Genomic DNA, 21,540 nt, shown 5'->3' on the forward strand with positions numbered 1-21,540 from the left:
ACACTTAAGTCATTCAAGTTGATGTACGTTACATGAACATGAGTAAAGGAAAAAGTATCGGCTACATCAGGGGTTCCCAAACTTAAAGGATGGCTTTACCGATGTTGTGCTCGTTATTTGGGTGAATTTAGTTAGGTAAAATAAAATATTAATAATCCAAAAATTATTAACACATTGACTGCCAGCCGTTTTTTTTTGCTGTAGGTAGCTTCTGCCAAGCCGTTTTTTGAGGATTCTGGCTCATTTTACAAGAGCCGAGGATTATTTTCTGCTTGGAGTTTGTGAACATACAATATCTCAAAAGTACTAATAGAATGTGTACTTTCTCTGTCTAAAAGAGTTAGTTTGTAGAGTTAGTAGTTATGTAAGCATTAGCAATTGAATACAGCATGGTTTTAGCGTCAGAAAAAATATTCAGAGATAAACGGCTTTTTGTGAAATTCGATCACTTTAACCATTCATTTTTGGCATCAGTAAGACCTAAACAATAGTTTTGAACAGTAATTTCCTCCATAACAGCAGGAAACTCCCCTCTGCTCAACTCCTCCCTCCGTGGGCTTTATTCTTGGCTGCAGCGCCCTGTCACAAGCACTTTCCTACCTGTGCAAATGCACTTTCTCATACTCTCGACCTCTCAAATAAATTTCTGAATAGAAATTAAATTACTCTAAATTAGAGCGAAAAAGAAACAAAAAAGAATGGGTTGAAAATCCCATTCTAAAAGCCTTTTATGGCTGTTTCCAATTTGCAAAATAGCCTGCTGCACCACAAGCGTGTCACCAGTCTCACTGCCCCGCTGCCGCTGTGCGGCTGTGCCTGGCTGTGCCTGTCTGCGTGGCCGCTCCCCGAGGAAGCCCGGCTGGACTCGCCCGCCTCCCGGAGCCCTGGCCGAGAGCTCCGATGAAGCCCCTGCGACTCTGGTCATATTTACGCTGCGTGCCTCAAAGTGTGCTCCATCCGCAATCCACCATGCACGTTTGCAATCCCGCACCGCCAGCAATCAGCGCGGAAACGAAAGCGCCTCCGCCAATCCATTTTCATGAGAATGGAATCCATTTTCATGAGATGGAAATGGATCACACTGCTTTTTGCTTGCCTTCCTACTTCCTTGTCGCCACTTAGTGGGTCGGTGGAATGGGTTGTACACGTTGTACACGTCCAATACTTATATAAGATATGTAAAAGGGTTAGATGCACAACCCCCCGTTAAAAAAAAAAAATCGATGCCAAAAACGTGTTTACACGTTGTTGGCAGTCAACAGCTGGATTCTGAAAACGTGTTTACACGTTGTTGGCAGTGAATGTGTTAATATTTCATAAAATTATTAAAATATCAAAATATGTAATCCTTGATAAGGATTAACCTAGGGGCACCACCTGCGTTGCAGGACCTAACCTGAATCACCTTTAGTCTTATCTGAAGTGGGGGAGTTTCTAATCCTTAAGCAACAGTTCACCACAGCTATCACAAAATCACTCTGAAACAGTTGAATTCTATCAAAAGTTGACACTATTTATTATATATAAAATAATAGAGAGGTATTAGCAATACAGTCAATGAATTTCAGTTATAACTAAGTTATATTCTAAAACACTTCGATGCATTGGGGGAGAAAGCGTGATGTTATGAGAATTTGTCTGCAGGGAAAGTGTAAGGCACCGGTTGGACACTAGGGGGAGGCAGAGTGTGTGTGTGTAAGTGGGTGCGTGGCTGTGAAACTATGCCGATCTCTACCCAAAATGGCGGACCTGGAGTGGTACGCCCGACACAAAATGGATGACAAAGGGGTGTGTGTTCGACCCCAAGATGGACGACACAGGAGTGGGTGTGTTCGACACAAAATGGAGGGCACAGGAGTGTAAGCTCGGCACAAAATGGAGGTCAGCCGACCAGTAGCTATGTGTGTGTTTTTATAGGGGAAAGGTTCGTGCACGCGCTTACGCACGTGCCCGTGAGGGAGAACTAACGCTGTTTAGATGGAAAAAGGCCGCGAGGTGCTCACTTCACCACGGTTAGGTTTAACCAACGTTTAACTGGTGAAATGAGTTCCCCTCGGCTCATAGGCTATCTTAGACCCGCTTCAGCGGCTCGGTGAAGAGTTAGATGGCTAGCGTTTAAACACTCGGATTCAGTAATGCATGTATGAGCACAATTACAGTCAGACACAACAGTCACAGATTAATTTACAGTATCATATCAGTCAATCATGTATATCTATAGATATATATCGTCTAACTCTAAACAATTCTAAGCCCTGACTTGAGTGATCAATTCAGTCTCTTACTTGGCGTGCGCGCTCAGTCCTGCACACGCGTGTGCAGTGGTTTGTTATGGTCGGTCTCGCAAGGTTCCTCCGGCGCGGAGGGGGGGATGCTCGTCTAGCGTGCGTCCGCTGTCCCGTGAAGGAAGGAGTGGAGGAGTGAGAGCAGGCAGTCGAACTCAGCTGGCCACGTTGGGTTCTTGGATCTGCTGTCGTCTCGGTGGAGAAAAGGGGGATCTCACAGCTCGCTTCTTCGGGTTGAAGGCACTCGCCTGGTCGAGGCGATGCGGGTCGGGTTCAGGATATCAAAGCTAGCTTAGCTCTGATGTAGGTTTCGTCAGGCCTGGTTGCGGCCTTGCTGCTCAGCTGCGAGGAGGGGGGAAGGGCGGTTTGTCTCGAGTTAAACCACACGTCCTGCCGTAGCGATGTGCCACTTAGAACTTCTTAACAGAGAGAAGGGGGTTTGAGACCCGGTCTCTCTGGGTTACATGAGATCCTGTCTGCAGCTGAGGCCACGTAGGAACTGAAGATTTTCGGCTTCAAACCTGTATATAATGTGATATGCAGGGCGTGTCTTTGCTGTAGTTGAGGCACACCGATTGGCTCATCTTATCTCACTGCGGGGGAACAAAAGAGTCGGCTCGGTCCCCTGTAGTTTTATCAGAGGTGTGTTATTCAACTAGCCCAAGCACATGGGCAGTGTTTACCTTCTCTCTCCGTTTGTAATATAAGCACATGGGCAGTGTTTACCTTCTCTCTCTGTTTGTAATATAAGCACATGGGCAGTGTTTACCTTTCTGTTTACCTGAAAATCTTCCGGGGCCCACCCAACCCTTTAATCATAACTCTGAATTTGCCGCCAATAGTCCTGATGGTGGCGGTACAGCGACCGTCTAAAGTTTAAAACTTTGAAAATTCATAACAAATCAGTCATATGTGCTACGGCTTTGCAACTTTCACTGAAATGTGGGCCCAAGTGAGGAGAAACCTTTGTACACTGCAACCTATAGCCAATTATGAAGTCCAAAGACTGCAGATTATAGAACGCTCATCCATAAGAGACTTGAGACTTGACTTGGACTTGTGACCAAAGACTTGAGACTTGACTTTGACTCTAGCTCAAAGACTTGAAACTTGACTTGGACTTGACGTGAGCATCTCTGTCAGTGCCCGGCCACGACCTATTGCTGCACAGCAGCTATAATTTTATATTATATTTTTTTATTTCATTCACACAGAGCATGTAAACTTGGGCATAAGGAACATTAATCATCCGTCCACATACAAAAACATTTTGGCAAAATACCCAAAAGCAGATTGCCAACCTTTTCTCCGCCTTTACTCATCAGAAGTATTTGCATGCATAACACATTTCTTGAGACCAAATGTGATGAGCAACAACAGAAGAAATCAATCCACAAACTATTAATGCTAGGCTGTGAAACATGCTACCTTATCTGTAAAGGGGAGACTGGTGGGTACCAATTGAACCAATTTTCATTCAGATAAATTGAGCTGAGAGGTCAAGGGACCCTTTTCAAATAGTTTTCCCTTGCCAAAATTGTTTGTTTGGAGCATTATTTATTCCGCTTCCCGACAAGCTAGCATATTATGCTTGATACCAATGGATGCCTTCTTAGGTCTTCTAGTTTATTCTGTTAACAGGATCTCCACTGTAGCTTTAAAAATGACCCTGCTACAGCCATTTGTTTGCCGTGAAAATCGGGAGTGTTGGCAGACCACTCGCTGCCCACCTGCAGTACCTCCATGGCCCACTAGTGGGCCGCGGCACACACTTTGGGAATCACTGGACATTATTATATTTTTTATGGTTATACTCTTTGCCTTATGATTATCATGTCTAAAAGTCATAGTCCACCAATCATTTTATTTAGCAGAACACCACTGCATAGCGGTTTCATAAAACTATGCCATTCCAGAACTGTTCTTTATCTCTCTACTTTTTGTCTTTTGCCTTCCTTCTCTCTCTCTGATTCCCTCTCTGTCTTCTCATAGTTGGACCAGCAGTACAATGAGTTTAAATTGAGATCCATCATGTCAGAACATAAGAAGACCATCACAGCCATCAGCTGGTGTCCTGACAACCCTGACTTGTTTGCCTCAGCCTCCGCTGATAACCTGCTCATCATATGGAACGTCGCAGAACAAAAGGCCATAGCAAGACTGGACAATACCAAAGGTAGGTGATGACAGATAGATCAACTAATGACAGATGCACAAATACATCTTCACTATAACATCTTTTGTTTAATGTATAACTAAAATGTGAACAGAAATCTTTGAAATTGGTGCAATATTGACCAAGATCTTGCATCAGACCGCTACAATTAGGCTATGCGATAATTCCCATAGATTTACATCCCAGGTGTTATACACATTAGCATAGCTGCAGCATAGACTTACAATGGAGACCTAGGCATTTAGATACATGTAGGGCCCTATTCTCCCACAGGCCTTCGGCGCAAAAACTGGCCTTAAACGCAAAAAACGTGCCTTGCGCCTGCCTCGGGAAGATAGCAACATGGCTTTAGGCCCTGAAATGCGCTTTACGCGAAATAGGCGTGGCGCAGTCCCAGAATGGGCGAGAATGGGCGTTTCGGCCTTAAATACCAGCCTAATGATATCTTCCCTCCTGGCGTTAATTTAGCGCTTTGCGCTTTTGAAAACCAGGCCTATTCAGTGCGCCGGTTGCGCGGAGCGCTCCTCTGCCTCTCCTCTGTCGCCCTTCTCTGTGTCATTCCCTCTCTCTTGCTCATCAGTCTGACAGGCACAATACGACTGCTTGAAAAAAAGTTTGCCGGTTCTCTCTCTCTCTGACTCCCTCGCTCAGACAGACACAACACAAGTCCGATAGAAATGCAACAGCCACACATGTGAAATCTCCCAGCATGCATTGGGCTAATCCATTTCGCTAATAAATAGCAACCAAATGAGCCGAAATAGATAGAAAGGTAGATCTAAATAATGTGTCATGGTAACACAACCTGCAATTGTAGAACATTTCAATATTGGACCAAATAAAACATTGAAATGAAAACACCACCCTATGTGAAACATATATGTCATATTGGGGATATATATATCCCTTGCAGATTTAACGTGATTTAGATGAGTGACAGTGTAACGCGGTTCTACTGTCATGTCCTACTGTGATGTCCGCTCCAATAAATTGGCTCTACTTCACATTTTAGTTTTACAATAAAAACACATTTATGCAATGACTTTACATAATGTAGGCTATATTTATGTGCATCATCCTACCTGTGCAGCAGGGGAGAAGAAAAGGTAGCAAAACGATATCATTCTGGACAAACTGTCACCAATCTAATCTCATCATAGGGATAGGCTATATTTTTCTAGCTGATGCGTTTAGAACATTCTTTTCACTTTGATCTTGCTATAGTGTAGCGTATTTACATCCTTGCAGTATTTAAACTGCAGTTAGATTGGTTTGAGAATAATATGGAATAATAGCCTATATATGGAGACAGACAGAGGGGATAAAAGGGAGGGGGGGAGATCAGAGCCCTCAGCTTTTCTGAAGCCGGACTGGATCGCTCCGTGGAATTGGAGCTGAAAAGTGAAGCATGTGATTCGTTTACTGCACTTCCCCAAGGAGCAGAGAGTGCATAATTATCTGCATAAAATAAAATACAGCTCAGCATTCAACACCATAGTACCCTCCAGGCTGGTAAGCAAACTCAAGCATCTGGGACTAAGCACAGCGATGTGTGACTGGATCCTGGACTTTCTAACAGACCGCCGCCAGGTGGTGAAAGTGGGCAACCTCACTTCCTCCCCACTGACCATCAGCATAGGCGCACCACAGGGGTGCGTCTCCAGCCCCTTCTGGTATGACCTCTACACCCACGACTGCGTGGCGACTCAAACTTCAAACACCATCGTGAAGTTTGCAGACGACACGGCGGTCGTGGGGCGGATCTCCAGGAGCGACGAGACGGCCTACAGAGAGGAGGTGGAGGCCCTGGAACAATGGTGCCAGGACAACCACCTCTCTATGAACGTCTCCAAGACAAAGGAGGTCATTGTAGACTACAGAAGGGCGGGGGGGGGGGGGGGGGGGGGGCGCACACCCCCCAATCACCATCAACGGCACAGTGGTGGAAAGGGTGGACAGCTTCAAGTACCTGGGAGTCAATATCCACCAGGACCTGACATGGGCCAACCACACCGCCACTGTTGTCAAAAAGGCCTAACAGCGACTACACGGACGCAGGCGCCTGAAGAAATTCGGGCTGAGGCCAAAAATCCTCAGGGACTTCTACAGAGGCACCATTGAAAGCCTGCTGACTGGCTGCTTCACCACCTGGTATGGGAACTGCACCACCATGGACTGCAGGGCGCTAAGAAGGGTGAGGCGCGCGGCCCAGCACGTAACAGGATGTGAGCTGCCAAAACTACAAGATCTGTACAACCAGCGGTGCCTCAGGAGGTCCCTGAAGATCATCAAAGACACAAACCATCCCCACAACAGTCTGTTCTCCCTGCTACCCTCAGGGAGGAGATACAGGGTCCCAAGAGCACGCACAAATCGCTTGAGGGACAGTTTCTTCTCACAGGCCACGAGACTCCTTAACATATACAAATAGTGTAGTAGCCGTACTGTACCGCACTGTAGATGCTACCATTATGTATGACTAATGTTCAATAGTATGTTTAATTAGGTATACGCTATTTGCACCTAACAGAATGTTATTATGTTTAATTATGTTTAAAGTATGTTCATGCCATTTGCACTATGGGCAGTGAACATGCCACTGTCTGTGGCGTGTCTTACTGCTTTATTGCTTGTTGCCTCTTGTTTTTTATTTATATATCTTTTATTTTTTGCACTATGTTGTAACGGAGCCTACAGCACAAGAATTTCACACGTGATACTTGTACTACGGAGTGACAATAAAAATCTTGAATCTTGAATCTTGAATTTTACACTTAAAAGGCGTGGTTGTAATGCTTAACTCATTGAGTGCCAGCCACTTTTGGAGAACGGACGCTCCCAGTGCCAGAGTTTTCAGAGCGTTTTCAGTGATTTCTCGAGGCCCACAGAATATTGTGTGATATTACTATGTAAACACTGAACATGCAAAAAGAACAAGGAGACTCTATTGTATCATCAGCAAAAAAAAGTTTATTGATACCATTTTCCGTTCTTTAGTTATCAGCCGGAGAAGATGGGTTGATTTGAGGAAAAACAGCCGTTTCAACTTAGAAGCTGAGATAATCACACTTTTGTGAAAGGAAACATTTCAAGCACATCACTGACTCTGAACCTAATATTTTCTGATTTAGTGACACCTAAAACATTTGAACAGTCATTTCCTTCAATAAAACAGCAAAAACAAAGGAATTTTCATAGCAAAATATTATTTTTTAGCTGCAACAGCAGCTCTGTGGGATCGTCACTTTGGCTGTTTCCAAAGTTTTTATTGAATAATTCAAAAACCCCTTCACCAAAAAATATAAAAATTTACATACGGCAAGTAGAGACCATGAGTGACTATGCCAGAAAGAATGGGCAGGATTCATCCATAGGTGGCGCTATACATGTGTGTACAACATGTGTAAGCATTTCAAAATGCACAACTTTCTTGAATAATTCAAATTCAAATCCCCTTGACCAAAAATGTTCAAAGAACAGTTCAAATGGTAACAGAGGCCGCCGGTCCCATCTGTTTACCAGTAGTACCATGGTCTTCATCGATTACTCTACGCTGAGAGGAAAAGCACGCCGTGCTAACAGAGGCCGCCGGTCCCATCTGTTTACCAGTAGTACCATGGTCTTCATCAATCACTCTACGCTGAGGAAAAGCACGCCGTGCTAACAGAGGCCGCCGGTCCCATCTGTTTACCAGTAGTACCATGGTCTTCATCAATCACTCCACGCTGAGAGGAAAAGCACGCCGTGCTAACAGAGGCCGCCGGTCCCATCTGTTTACCAGTAGTACCATGGTCTTCATCGAACAGTTCAAATGTTCAAAGTACAGTTCAGTTATTTTGAGAAAAAAAGAAAATAAATTTGTACAGTTATGTATGTACTATGGGATGCTGCAACGATGCAAGTCCAGTTCAAAGTTATTGTTATGATGTACAGTTATGGATGTGAGTAGTCCAGCTGAGTGTGGTAAGCTATGAAACACACTCCTGAGTGCAAGGCGACATCACAGGTCTTGCACCTTATTTTGGTCTCGCTGCGCTTGCCCCTGCTTGTGCAGACCTTACACCTTCTTGCTGGTCTTGCCTTGCTGGTGGGCCGCAGGTAATCCAGAATGTGTTTGCCAATCGGGATATTGAGCCTGCAGTCTGGGTCGGTCCTGTATGGTGCCCTGCGTGCCTCACCCCCCTCAACTGCAACTTCCTCCTCCTCCTCCTCCTCCTCCACAGGTAGCTTTGAGGTCCATGACTTCACCACCCTCCGCATGAACTCCAAGAGGGTTTTACACTCCCCTGGGTTCCTGGCTTTGTAGAGGATGTAGGCGTTGAACATGCACACTTGGAACAGATATGCTACAAACTTCTTGGGCCAGTTCAGTGTCTTCCGGATGAAGGGGTAGTAGGCTATGTTTTGGTCCAACCTATCCACCCCATTCATGGAGGAGTTGTATGCTACAACACACTCTGGCTTGAGCTGAGCCACTTTGCTTGTCTGTCCCTTCTGCCACACGTCCACGCTCTGCATGGTGTCTTTGTGGCACGTTGTCACCATCTTCACCAGCCGTTTGTCCTGCCAAGCTAAAACCATCACCCTCTCATTGTGACGCACAACTTTTCCCCCCACCCCCAGCTCAGCCTTTGTCACCTCCCTGATGATCGGAGGTTCCCCCCTATTTTTCCTCAGCGTTCCACACACATTAGTTTGTGCTCCCAGTAAACGCTCACACAGTGCAACAGAGTTGTAAAAGTTGTCCATGTAGAGCGTGTAACCATGACCTGGCAGGCGATCGAGGAGCGAGAACACAGTGTCTGGCAGAGTGTTAGGTACCCCAACATAAGGCTGCATGTTGAAGCAGTACCCTGTGGCAGAGTCACACAGTATATACGATTTGATGCCATACTTTACCGGCTTCTGTGGGTTATACACCTTGAAAGACAGACGGCCCCTCCACAGCATCATACCCTCATCAATACAAATGTTTTGACCTGGTTGGTACAGCTCCTTGAACTTGTTGACTAAATAGTTCAACACAGGACGGACTTTAGTCATTTTGTCTGTCGCATCCTGTGCTGCACTGTCACTGTAGTGAAGGAAGCGCCAGATCAGTTGGAACCGGTTCCTTGCCATTGTCTTGTTGAAATAGGGAGTTGCATCTATTTCGTCAGTACTCCAATACAATGCAATGCTTGGTTTCTTTATGTAACCAGTGATGAACGTGAGTCCAAAAAATGTTTTCAGTTCTAGGACTGACACTGGTTTCCAAGCATTACCCCTGCTATGTGGCAGACTGTCCGGGTGTGCTTGGAAATACTGAGTGGCAAAATTGTTTGTCTGGTCCACAATGTGCTGGAGCAGCTCATCGGTCAGGAACAGCTCCAGGAAGTCAGCTGGCAGGCCGGAATCCAGCTCCGCAGCAGCATTCTGGGGTCCACGCGTTGCACTGAAGGGGATCGGGTTTGGTTCCCAGTCTGCCTGCTGCCAGCCTGCATCTTCCCCACCTCTGCTCGATGCAACTGTAAATGATTGAAATATATATAATTATCAAATACATTTTTTATTGCTTGGTTATGTGTATATATATATATATATATATATATGTATATATTTTTTTACCTTTCTTCCTTCTACTGCATGTGGGAGTGGGAGTGGGTGTTCTCCTCGATGTAGGAGCTGTAAATTATTGAAATATATATATAAATTATCATAAATACATTTCATTATTGCTTGGTTTTATGATGTGTAGGATATATATATATATATATTACCTGTCTTCCTTGCACTGCCCGTGGAAGCCGTGGGAGTGTCTCTGCTCGATCCACAGTCTGTAGAAATATATAGGCTACAATTATCAACCACAATTGACCACAGTTTTATTGCTGTAGTTTTACTGACTATAATGCCTGAACCTGCTCAATCCATGATCTGTGGAAATATATCTACCATAAATATACATTGTGTTATTGCAATGTTATGGCTATTTAGAAAAAAAGTTTTACCTGCTCTGCTGCGTGTGTCAGGCGACGAATCTCTGCTACCTCCGTCAGGCGACGAATCTCTGCTACCTGCAGATCCATAATCAGGCAACCACTCGTCGGATGAATCTGGATCCGGCTCACTGAATTCATCCGAAGTATCTGAAGTTTCAGTTGTTTGCTGAGATGAAAATATGTCCGATTCTTGACCAGTATCGTCTTCTTCATCTCTTTCTTCTGCACGCTGAGAGGAAGCGCGCACTCCACCATGCTTCACTGTGGTGGGTGGAGAGCTAACGCTACGCTGAGAGGAAGAGCACCCCGGTCTAACGGCTCTGGTGTCTACATCGATCACTTGTTCTTCTGCACGCTGAGAGGGATAACGCACCCGCCTACTCCTAGCTCTCCCACGCTCTGTGGTGGTGGTAACAGAGGCCGCCGGTCCCATCTGTGAAGAGCGCCCAGATCTAACGTTAGCTCTGGTGGTGGGTGCCGTGGCAGTAAAAGAGGCCGCCGGTCTAACGTTACCTCTGGTGGTGGGTGCCGTGGTAGCAACAGAGGCAGCCAGTCCCATCTGTGCATCGATCACTCTACGGGGTGCCGTGGTAGCACTAGCAACAGAGGCAGCCAGTCCCATCTGTGCATCGATACGCTGAGAGGAAGAGCGTCCAGGTCTAACGTTACCTCTGGTGGTGGGTGCCGTGATAGCAACAGAGGCAGCCAGTCCCATCTGTGCATCGATCACTCTACGGGGTGCCGTGGTAGCACTAGCAACAGAGGCAGCCAGTCCCATCTGTGCATCGATCACTCTACGGGGTGCCGTGGTAGCACTAGCAACAGAGGCAGCCAGTCCCATCTGTGCATCGATACGCTGAGAGGAAGAGCGTCCAGGTCTAACGTTACCTCTGGTGGTGGGTGCCGTGATAGCAACAGAGGCAGCCAGTCCCATCTGTGCATCGATCACTCTACGGGGTGCCGTGGTAGCACTAGCAACAGAGGCAGCCAGTCCCATCTGTGCATCGATCACTATACGGGGGGCCGTGGTAGCACTAGCAACAGAGGCAGCCAGTCCCATCTGTGCATCGATCACTATACGCTGAGAGGAAGAGCGCGCTGGGCTACCGTTAGCTCCACCAAGCTGCACCGTGGTTTCTGCAGTGGGAAAAGTTTTTTCCTGGTCGCCACCAGAAGTGGTGGCACCGGTATCACCACTAGTGCCTTCTCCAGCGATCGCCACACGTTTAGGCACAGAATACAAGCTCTCTTGCAGAGTAAGCTGCTTGTACTTCTCGGGTTTCCTCTTACGCTTCGCCATGTCTGCCTCATCAAAGGATCGCCGCTCACTACAAAGGACCACCGCGTTTCCGTTTCCCCAAACGACTTCTTCTGTGTTTCTACTCCACTTTATCTCATCGGGAGAGCACTGTCGCCACCTAATGGGTTTGTAAAATAGGTTATAGACCTCCAATACCTACAATAATTGTACAGGAGATGCAGGAGGCTTTGATCGACGCCCCACCGTCAAAAAACGCATTGGACGTCGAAAGACGTCCATGGCACTCAATGAGTTAAGGCTGCGTGTAGCGCCGATACCAAAATATCGAGTGCGCTGGTCCATGCCCACTACTCTGGGCTGCGTCTGGCGTTAGGCGCAGTTCATAGGCCGATGCAACGATAGAGCCCGTAGTGTAGCAGTAATGTTGGGATAATGTACATTGCCTGCTAGTGTACAGTAAATGACACCTGTGCTACAGCTATGCTACACTAGATTGACTTTATAACTTATTTACGTCATTGGACACATCGGGACAAGTGCAAATGCCTGACTTGAAAAATAGCATAACGCACCAAGCTTGCCTAGACCGGAAGGTTTACCAAGCTTGTCAAGACCAAAAGGAAAGTTTCCAATGCAATAAAGAGCCAAAGTAACGACTTGCCTGACTGGTATCTCGTGGACCCATTGCGTGAGATTGCATGTCGCATGCATGTTCCTTACAAGCACATAAACACTTTGTGTGGTTAGTAGCACCACGTTGTATTATCGAATGTCTAATATACCGGTATATGTATCCACTGTTTTGTTTTTCTTTGTTGTTGTTTGTTTTTTCTTTCCTTTTCTTTTCCGGTATCTGAGCCTGTTCCGTATTGTAAAAAAAAAAGAAAGAAAATAAAATATTGGAAAAAAAAGAGAGCGAAAGTAACGTCACTTCCTGCTTTTCTCTGTTTGTGTGTGTGTGTGTGTGTGTGTGTGTGTGTGTGTGTGTGTGTGTGTGTGTGTGTGTGTGTGTGTGTGTGTGTGTGTGTGTGTGTGTGTGCGTGCGCGTGCGTGCGCATGCATGCTTATTTCCCTCTGTCTCATTCCCTGATATGCTTAACATGAAGAGTTGTTTAAGGTTAGAGTAACGTGAGCATCTCTCTCCTCTTCTTCAGGTATCCCTGCATCTGTCAGTTGGTGCTGGAACTCAGCTGATGGAGTGGCCTTTGCCTCGCATCGCGGGCCCCTGTATATCTGGCTCTATGGAGCTCCTGACCCAGGGCTCACAATACATAAAGAAGCCCACTCCTTCCTTTCTGATATTTCTCTGTTCAGATGGCACCCCACCAAGAAGGGCAAACTGGTGTTTGGGCACACGGACGGGAGTTTGTCAATATTTCAGCCAGGTATGTGGACATATAAACAGATGGGAGGCAGGGAAACAAAGGAAGACAGACAAACAGACAAAGAAACAAACAGGCACTAAGACAGACAAAGAAACAAACAGGCACTAAGACAGACAGACAAACAGGCACTAAGACAGACAAACAGACAAAGAAACAAACAGGCACCAAGACAGACAGACAAACAGGCACTAAGACAGACAGACAAACAGGCACTAAGACAGACAGACAAACAGGCACTAAGACAGACAAACAGACAAGAAACAAACAGGCACTAAGACAGACAGACAAACAGGCACTAAGACAAACAGACAAACAGGCACTAAGACAGACAAAGAAACAATAAACAACACTACTCAGAAGCCAGATGCTTTGGTTTAAAGCTGAAAACATGTGTTTTGGGGCATTGTTACCCTTTAAACAGGTACTAAAAAGTTGTGTGCTGCATTCGGTCCTTAATAAAAACATGATGTGATTGAAACCCATGAACACACACACACACACACACACACACACACACACACACACACACACACACACTCACTCACTCACTCACTCACTCACTCAGACACTCATTAGCCTGCCTGTCCTGTGTGTGTAGGGTTGAAGAGTCAGAAGCATGTGTTGCGTCCAGAGTCGCTGGAGGGGACAGATGAGGAGGACCCGGTCACCGCTCTGGAGTGGGACCCTTTGTCCACTGATTATTTGCTGGGTAGGACATGGTATTAACTATGAATATGTCTTTATTTAGCTTGGTTCAGTGGTTATGAATATGTCTTTATTTAGCTTGGTTCAGTGGTTATGAATATGTCTTTATTTAGCTTGGTTCAGTGGTTATGAATATGTCTTTATTTAGCTTGGTTCAGTGGTTGTCGAACCTTTTCTGTCATACCCCCCTTTGGAGGAAGACAACTTTTCATGGCCCTGCCCTGACAAAATGGGCAAGTTTAACTTTATTGAAATAACATCAAGATCATGACCATTCCTTTCACCTTTCTTTCAGTAATGTATGTTGTGCAAATACAAGAGCAGCTTCCACTTCAACTTTATCAAACCACTTTTTATGTAAATGGCAAATAAACTTGACATTTGTGAGTAGATGCTCCATCACGCTGTGTGCCTTTTCCAAAATTGAGGACAAATCAGAATCTGAATCAGAATCAGAAAGACTTTAATGATCCCCGGGGGGAAATTGGGACAATGAAAATGTGCAATTACTTTGCTGGAACCAAGGGTCTGCGGGAGGTCCTACAAGGACATCAGGACATTTACAATTGTATCCTACTTTTGATTTTGAGCTCAAATGCATATTTGATAGAGAAATTGATCTACTTTTCCTCATCTCTCCCTAGTGTTTAACCTCCATAAAGGTATAAGGCTGGCAGGTTGAAGCATTAGCCAAATATGTCTCCTCCTCTCTTCTCTGCTCCTCTCACCTCCTCTCTCTCCAGTGTCTAACCTCCATAACGCCTCCTCTCTCCAGTGTAGAGGGGTGCACGGAACTGTTTTTTAATCCCGCTCCCGCTGGATTTCTGACCATTACCACCTGCTCCCGCAATGTGTGTGTCACTGACCACCCCTTAACACGACCGCCTGCTCCCATCCGCTATTAAAAAAAAAGCAGGGTCTCGCAGTACTTAATTGAACTGGGCTCTCTCAAACATCACATCATGTTTTCCTATGTAGCGCTGTTCAAACGCTGTTGCTTTAACAGCCTCATATTTCTTCTTATCTGCCTCAGATGCTGGTTAAACTGCTGAAACATCATCAGCTGCATCTCCAATCCCATCACATAGAAGAGTGAGTTCACCTGATCTTCCTCTCCTTGAGTCATGAGGCGATCTGAAATCTGTCAACTCTTCTTATCCAGCATGGCCATTCTGCTGGCTTTGAACAGTTCAATGTCTCTGGGTGTAACTGAACAGCCCTCGCTGCCGTCTCCAATTTTATTCCCTCGTTTCACGCTGAGTAAAAACTTTTTGTTCTCCTCTCACATGCTGCCTAGCTGTGCTGCTCAGTGCAAAGGGGACAGGGTTGCCTAGCAACTTACAGGCTGGGCAGTGCTCGCACTGATCGTCTATGTCCGAGATGATGACTTACTCGGCAGTAAACGAGGAGAGACTGCAATCGGGGGACCTGCTGTTTATTTTTTGACCGCCCGTTACCGCCCACGCCAACGTGATTACCGCCCGCCCCCGCGAGATTTACGTTGAGTCCCGCGCAACTCCCGTCCCGTTGCACCCCTCTCCTCCCGTGTCTAATCTCCATAATGCCTCCTCTGTCCTCCTCTCGCCTCCTCTGTCCTCCTCTCTCCTCCTCTCCAGTGTCTAACCTCCATAATGCCTCCTCTCTCTCCAGTGTCTAACCTCCATAATGCCTCCTCTGTCCTACTCTCTCTCCAGTGCCTAACCTCCATAATGCCTCCTCTCTCTCCAGTGTCTAACCTCCATAATGCCTCCTCTCTCCTCCTCTCTCTCCAGTGTCTAACCTCCATAATCCCTCCTCTGTCCTCCTCTCTCTCCAGTGTCTAACCTCCATAATGCCTCCTCTCTCCTCCTCTCTCTCCAGTGTCTAACCTCCATAATCCCTCCTCTGTCCTCCTCTCTCTCCAGTGTCTAACCTCCATAATCCCTCCTCTGTCCTCCTCTCTCTCCAGTGTCTAACCTCCATAATGCCTCCTCTGTCCTCTCTCTCCAGTGTCTAACCTCCATAATGCCTCCTCTGTCCTCCTCTCTCTCCAGTGTCTAACCTCCATAATGCCTCCTCTGTCCTCTCTCTCCAGTGTCTAACCTCCATAATGCCTCCTCTCTCCTCCTCTCTCTCCAGTGTCTAACCTCCATAATGCCTCCTCTCTCCTCCTCTCTCTCCAGTGTCTAACCTCCATAATCCCTCCTCTGTCCTCCTCTCTCTCCAGTGTCTAACCTCCATAATCCCTCCTCTGTCCTCCTCTCTCTCCAGTGTCTAACCTCCATAATGCCTCCTCTGTCCTCTCTCTCCAGTGTCTAACCTCCATAATGCCTCCTCTCTCTCCAGTGTCTAACCTCCATAATGCCTCCTCTCTTCTCCTCTCTCTCCAGTGTCTAACCTCCATAACGCCTCCTCTCTCTCCAGTGTCTAACCTCCATAACACCTCCTCTCTATCCAGTGTCTAACCTCCATAACACCTCCTCTCTCTCCAGTGTCTAACCTCCATAATGCCTCCTCTCTCCTCCTCTCTCTCTCTCCAGTGTCTAACCTCCATAATGCCTCCTCTCTCTCCAGTGTCTAACCTCCATAACACCTCCTCTCTCCTCCTCTCTCTCTCCCCAGTGTCTAACCTCCACAATGCCTCCTCTGTCCTCCTCTCTCTCCAGTGTCTAACCTCCATAATGCCTCCTCTCTCTCCAGTGTCTAACCTCCATAATGCCTCCTCTGTCGTCCTCTCTTTCCAGTGCCTAACCTCCATAATGCCTCCTCTGTCGTCCTCTCTTTCCAGTGCCTAACCCCCATAATGCCTCCTCTGTCCTCTCTCTCCAGTGTCTAACCTCCATAATGCCTCCTCTGTCCTCCTCTCTCTCCAGTGTCTAACCTCCATAATGCCTCCTCTGTCCTCTCTTTCCAGTGTCTAACCTCCATAATGCCTCCTCTGTCGTCCTCTCTTTCCAGTGCCTAACCTCCATAATGCCTCCTCTGTCGTCCTCTCTTTCCAGTGCCTAACCCCCATAATGCCTCCTCTGTCCTCTCTCTCCAGTGTCTAACCTCCATAATGCCTCCTCTGTCCTCCTCTCTCTCCAGTGTCTAACCTCCATAATGCCTCCTCTGTCGTCCTCTCTTTCCAGTGCCTAACCTCCTCTCCACCTCTCACCTCCTCTCTCTCCAGTGTCTAACCTCCATAATGCCTCCTCTGTCGTCCTCTCTTTCCAGTGCCTAACCTCCATAATGCCTCCTCTGTCCTCTCTCTCCAGTGTCTAACCTCCATAATGCCTCCTCTGTCCTCTCTCTCCAGTGTCTAACCTCCATAATGCCTCCTCTGTCATCCTCTCTTTCCAGTGCCTAACCTCCATAATGCCTCCTCTGTCCTCTCTCTCCAGTGCCTAACCTCCATAATGCCTCCTCTGTCCTCTCTCTCCAGTGTCTAACCTCCATAATGCCTCCTCTGTCGTCCTCTCTTTCCAGTGCCTAACCTCCATAATGCCTCCTCTGTCCTCTCTCTCCAGTGTCTAACCTCCATAATGCCTCCTCTGTCGTCCTCTCTTTCCAGTGCCTAACCTCCATAATGCCTCCTCTGTCCTCTCTCTCCAGTGTCTAACCTCCATAATGCCTCCTCTGTCCTCTCTTTCCAGTGTCTAACCTCCATAATGCCTCCTCTGTCGTCCTCTCTTTCCAGTGCCTAACCTCCATAATGCCTCCTCTGTCGTCCTCTCTTTCCAGTGTCTAACCCCCATAATGCCTCCTCTGTCCTCTCTCTCCAGTGTCTAACCTCCATAATGCCTCCTCTGTCCTCCTCTCTCTCCAGTGTCTAACCTCCATAATGCCTCCTCTGTCGTCCTCTCTTTCCAGTGCCTAACCTCCTCTCCACCTCTCACCTCCTCTCTCTCCAGTGTCTAACCTCCATAATGCCTCCTCTGTCGTCCTCTCTTTCCAGTGCCTAACCTCCATAATGCCTCCTCTGTCCTCTCTCTCCAGTGTCTAACCTCCATAATGCCTCCTCTGTCCTCTCTCTCCAGTGTCTAACCTCCATAATGCCTCCTCTGTCGTCCTCTCTTTCGAGTGCCTAACCTCCTCTCCACCTCTCACCTCCTCTCTCTCCAGTGTCTAACCTCCACAATGGCATCAGGCTGGTGGACAGCGAGGCATTGGGCTGTATCACCTCTTTCTGCTTTCCTTCGGCTGCTGCATCCGTTCAGTGTCTCGCCTGGGTCCCATCTGCGCCAGGCATGTTCATCACTGGTGGTAAGGAGTGTGTGTGTGTGTGTGTGTGCGGGGGGGGGGGCGTGATGTGTGATCACAATAACTGACAGACAACACATGATAGACTTAATTTGGAGCCCCTTGCTGCATAAATGTGGATATATATTTAAAGTCCTGGGGCCGGATTCACCAATGTGTTCTTAACACTTTGAGTGCCACGGCCCTTGGGCAAAAGGTGCTGTACTGTGCCACATAGGCCGCAATGCATTTTAAAACAGTCATATAATTTCTTTAATAATTACTATGTAAACACTGAACACGCACAAATAACGATGAGACTCTCTTCTATCACCTGCAAAAAAAAGTTTATTGATCCCATTTTCCGTTCTTTAGTTATGAGCCGGAGAAGATAGCTTGATTAGACCAAAAACAGCCCTTTTTTTCTACGAGCTGAGATAATGACCCTTTTGTGAAAGGAAGCATTTCAAGCACATCATTGACTCATTGCTAATATTTTCTGATGTAATGCTGCAGCTGCCTGGGTCTGTTGTATACTGTAGTGTCCTGCGTGCCCCACCTCCCCCCCCCCCCCCCCCCCCCCCCCCCCCCCGTTGTGGGAGGAGTATCTCTCTGCTCGGCTCGGCTCTGCTGTGAGTGCGTTTGCTCTGCATGTGCTCAGCAGTGAAAAGTCCGCTCCGCTAGATCCAGCTTTTTTACACCCGCGTGTATGTCACCATGCTTCCAGTTGAGAACTCCACGGCTGATCATGCGAATGGATTGTTGCAGCGGACACGAGGTGCTCAATTGTGACAGCAGATTGGCTGCTGCAGGGGCACAGCTACGTTATGCTTCAATGAAGCAGCTGCATACGGACGGATGCGATGCGATTTCCTCTTCCCAAACGACTTCTTCTGTGTGTTTTACTCTATGGTTTTACTCCACTTTCTCTCATCTGGAGTGCGCTGTCGCCACCTAAGGGTTCTGTAAAATAGGTTAGACACATTCAATAGCTATCATATTGTAAGAGGCGATGTAAGAGGCATAGATCGACACCCCCCCGTCAAAAAAACTATTTCGAGTTACTGACGCCATTTGGCGTCGCTGGCAGCCTACGGTAAATTTCTAATGACGCCATATGGCGTCGCTGGCACTCAATGTGTTAAGATAGATCTTAAGAAATGACATAAGAGGAAAATTTAGGAAGTTCCTAAGAAGGCTCTTAAGTGCAATTCCTCAATATTTTCTTAGGAACAGTCTTATTTCTTACGAACTTCTTACATTTTTCTACTTAAGAACTTCTTAAGATAGGGTCTAACTTAATAAACTTTTTGAGGCTAGGAGATGAGGCTATAGGAGGCAACACAAAGTGCTTACATCTACAGTACTGTACCTATTTACAGGTACAGTAGGACAACTATAGGGCAAAGATTTAAACATTTGCTGGTGTTTGTTGTCTGTCATGTCTGTTGTAAATAAGCCTCTCGCTAATTGTCTTTGCTAGCTTATTGCTAGCAAAGACAATTAGCTAGATAGGCAGTATTATATTTCTCAACAGTAACTACAACTTCTACAACATAAATAAACAAACGGAAACTATTCTAAAACTTAAATGGTCTTTACTGAATGTTCTCAGTCATTACAGCATTACAGCAGTAACAGAGGCTTGCTGTCTCATCTTACGTTGTTCTTCTTCGTTGGTTTTATTCTTCTTCTACTGAACATGTAGGCATTCTGACGTTAATTTAAGAAATACTGCCACCTAGTGGCCGCTTTTAGATAAAAACAAATACAACAGACAGAGTGACCCAACACCAAATAAAGATGTACAATACATGTTCATCTTAATGTTAGGTGTAGCTGTGTAGACTTTGAACTAGAACCTACTTGTCTAAAATGTGTTTAAATATGATATTAGAGGCTTAACTTTTCACTGTAGGAATTTTAAGACAGGGGAAGGACTGTCTTAAAGTTAAGAAAAAAATCAAGAACAAATCAGAGAACTTTTATTTCAAGAATACCATTCTTAAGTTTTTTCTTGGGAAGAAACATAAGAAGAAAGTTAAGAAAATACATACGAACATTTTTTGAGAATAGCATTTTATCCTATTTTTTTTCTTAACACGTTGAGTGCCATGGACGAGATATCTCGGCTTACATAATCCAACCGTTGAGTGCCAAGGACGAGATATCTCGGCTTACATAAACATTTATTTTTTTTGACGGTGGGACATCGATCAACCCCTTTTACGTCTCCTACACCAGAATTGGAGGTATTGAATGTGTATAATCTATTTTACCGACCAGCTAGGTGGCGACGGTCCTCTCCCGACAGAGAGAAAGTCAACCAAAAGCAGCCGCCTCCCGCGGCTGCTTCCTCCATTCTCAAGGAAATGGCTTGGCGATTTTACAGTCAGAAACGAACGAGCCTCATTCTCATACTGTAGGCGGGGACGCTTTCGCGCTGCTGCGGTGGGGGGTTCCAGAAATGGACTGGGTGGGCAGCATAAAGCCTAGAGTCGCACGGGGCTTCATCGGGGCTCTCAAACCCAAGAGACGAGTGAGCCCTATCCACACTTGCTGCCAGGGAGGGAGGCTGCTCAAACTCGCTGCCAGGGAGGGAGGCTGCTCAAACTCGCAGCAGCAGCAGCAGAGCACTCGCTTGTGACAAACGCAGGCTGAAAGCCACTAGACACGCCCACGGAGGGAGGAGTTGAAGGAGAGGGCGTTCGGAACTATATTGTTTGGATGTCTGATCTCTCACTGATGCCAAAAATAAATGGTTAAAGTGACTGTTCTGCCTGTTTGATTGAATTTCACAAAACTGCGATTATCTCAGCTTTCAGTCTCAGACGCTAAAACCATGCTGTACTCAACGGCTAATATCTACATAACTACTAACTCTACAAACTAACTCTTTTAGACAGAGAAAGCACACATTCTATTTGTACTTTTGTGAACTTTGTGTTGACAAACTCCAAGCAGAAAAGAATCCTCGGCTCTTGTAAAATGAGCCAGAATCCTCAAAAAACGGCTTGGCAAAAGCTACCTACAGCAAAAAAAAAAACGGCTGGCAGTCAATGTGTTAAGACCAAAGTTAAGAAAGAAATGGCACTTGAGAAGATTTTCTTTCTTAAAGGATGGGTTTTCCGTGGGGAATATGAATATATATTAAATCTCACGCCCCTAAGGTTTTCGAATCCGTTGAAATTTTTGAAATTGGATATTCACTGCCAGAGATATCAAGCATCTCTCACATATTTTTTGGGCCAGCCGACGCGTTTCGCGTCATCTGGCCTAAGTCCGCCTTGCGGAAGTCGTGCACCTATGAACTACAACTGTTGTTGGCCATGGTCCCGCCTCTAGAGGTCCTCCACGCCCCTTCAGAGGCCTTGACCAAAACAAAAACGCAGCCATCTTGTCAACCGCCTAGCCTGCTGTAGCTAATATTAGCTTCCCATAGTTCCTTGCAAAGAGACCATTATCTCGGGAACGGAAGCACTAATCGACACGGGACTGGCGGCATTGGAAAGCTCGTCAAATTTTACATCTAGTAGTAGGTGGGTTG

General features: G+C 46.3%; 1 protein-coding gene across 1 annotated transcript in view; it reads left to right on the plus strand.

Moving 5' to 3' along the window:
- Positions 1 to 21,540, plus strand: part of LOC310775957 (WD repeat-containing protein 17-like) — a gene marked incomplete at both ends in the record, with an annotated part of 77,665 nt that overhangs the window by 4,536 nt on the left and 51,589 nt on the right. Inside the window, 4 exons of the mRNA XM_083636079.1 lie at positions 4,278 to 4,461; positions 12,858 to 13,088; positions 13,687 to 13,797; positions 17,877 to 18,017. Of these exons, the coding sequence (XP_083492205.1) occupies positions 4,278 to 4,461; positions 12,858 to 13,088; positions 13,687 to 13,797; positions 17,877 to 18,017 (667 nt within the window). The remainder of the gene's footprint in view (positions 1 to 4,277; positions 4,462 to 12,857; positions 13,089 to 13,686; positions 13,798 to 17,876; positions 18,018 to 21,540) is intronic.

The sequence above is a fragment of the Poromitra crassiceps genome (genome assembly GCF_964638095.1).
Source record: "Poromitra crassiceps genome assembly, chromosome: 4".
Classification (NCBI taxonomy): Eukaryota; Metazoa; Chordata; class Actinopteri; order Beryciformes; family Melamphaidae; genus Poromitra; species Poromitra crassiceps.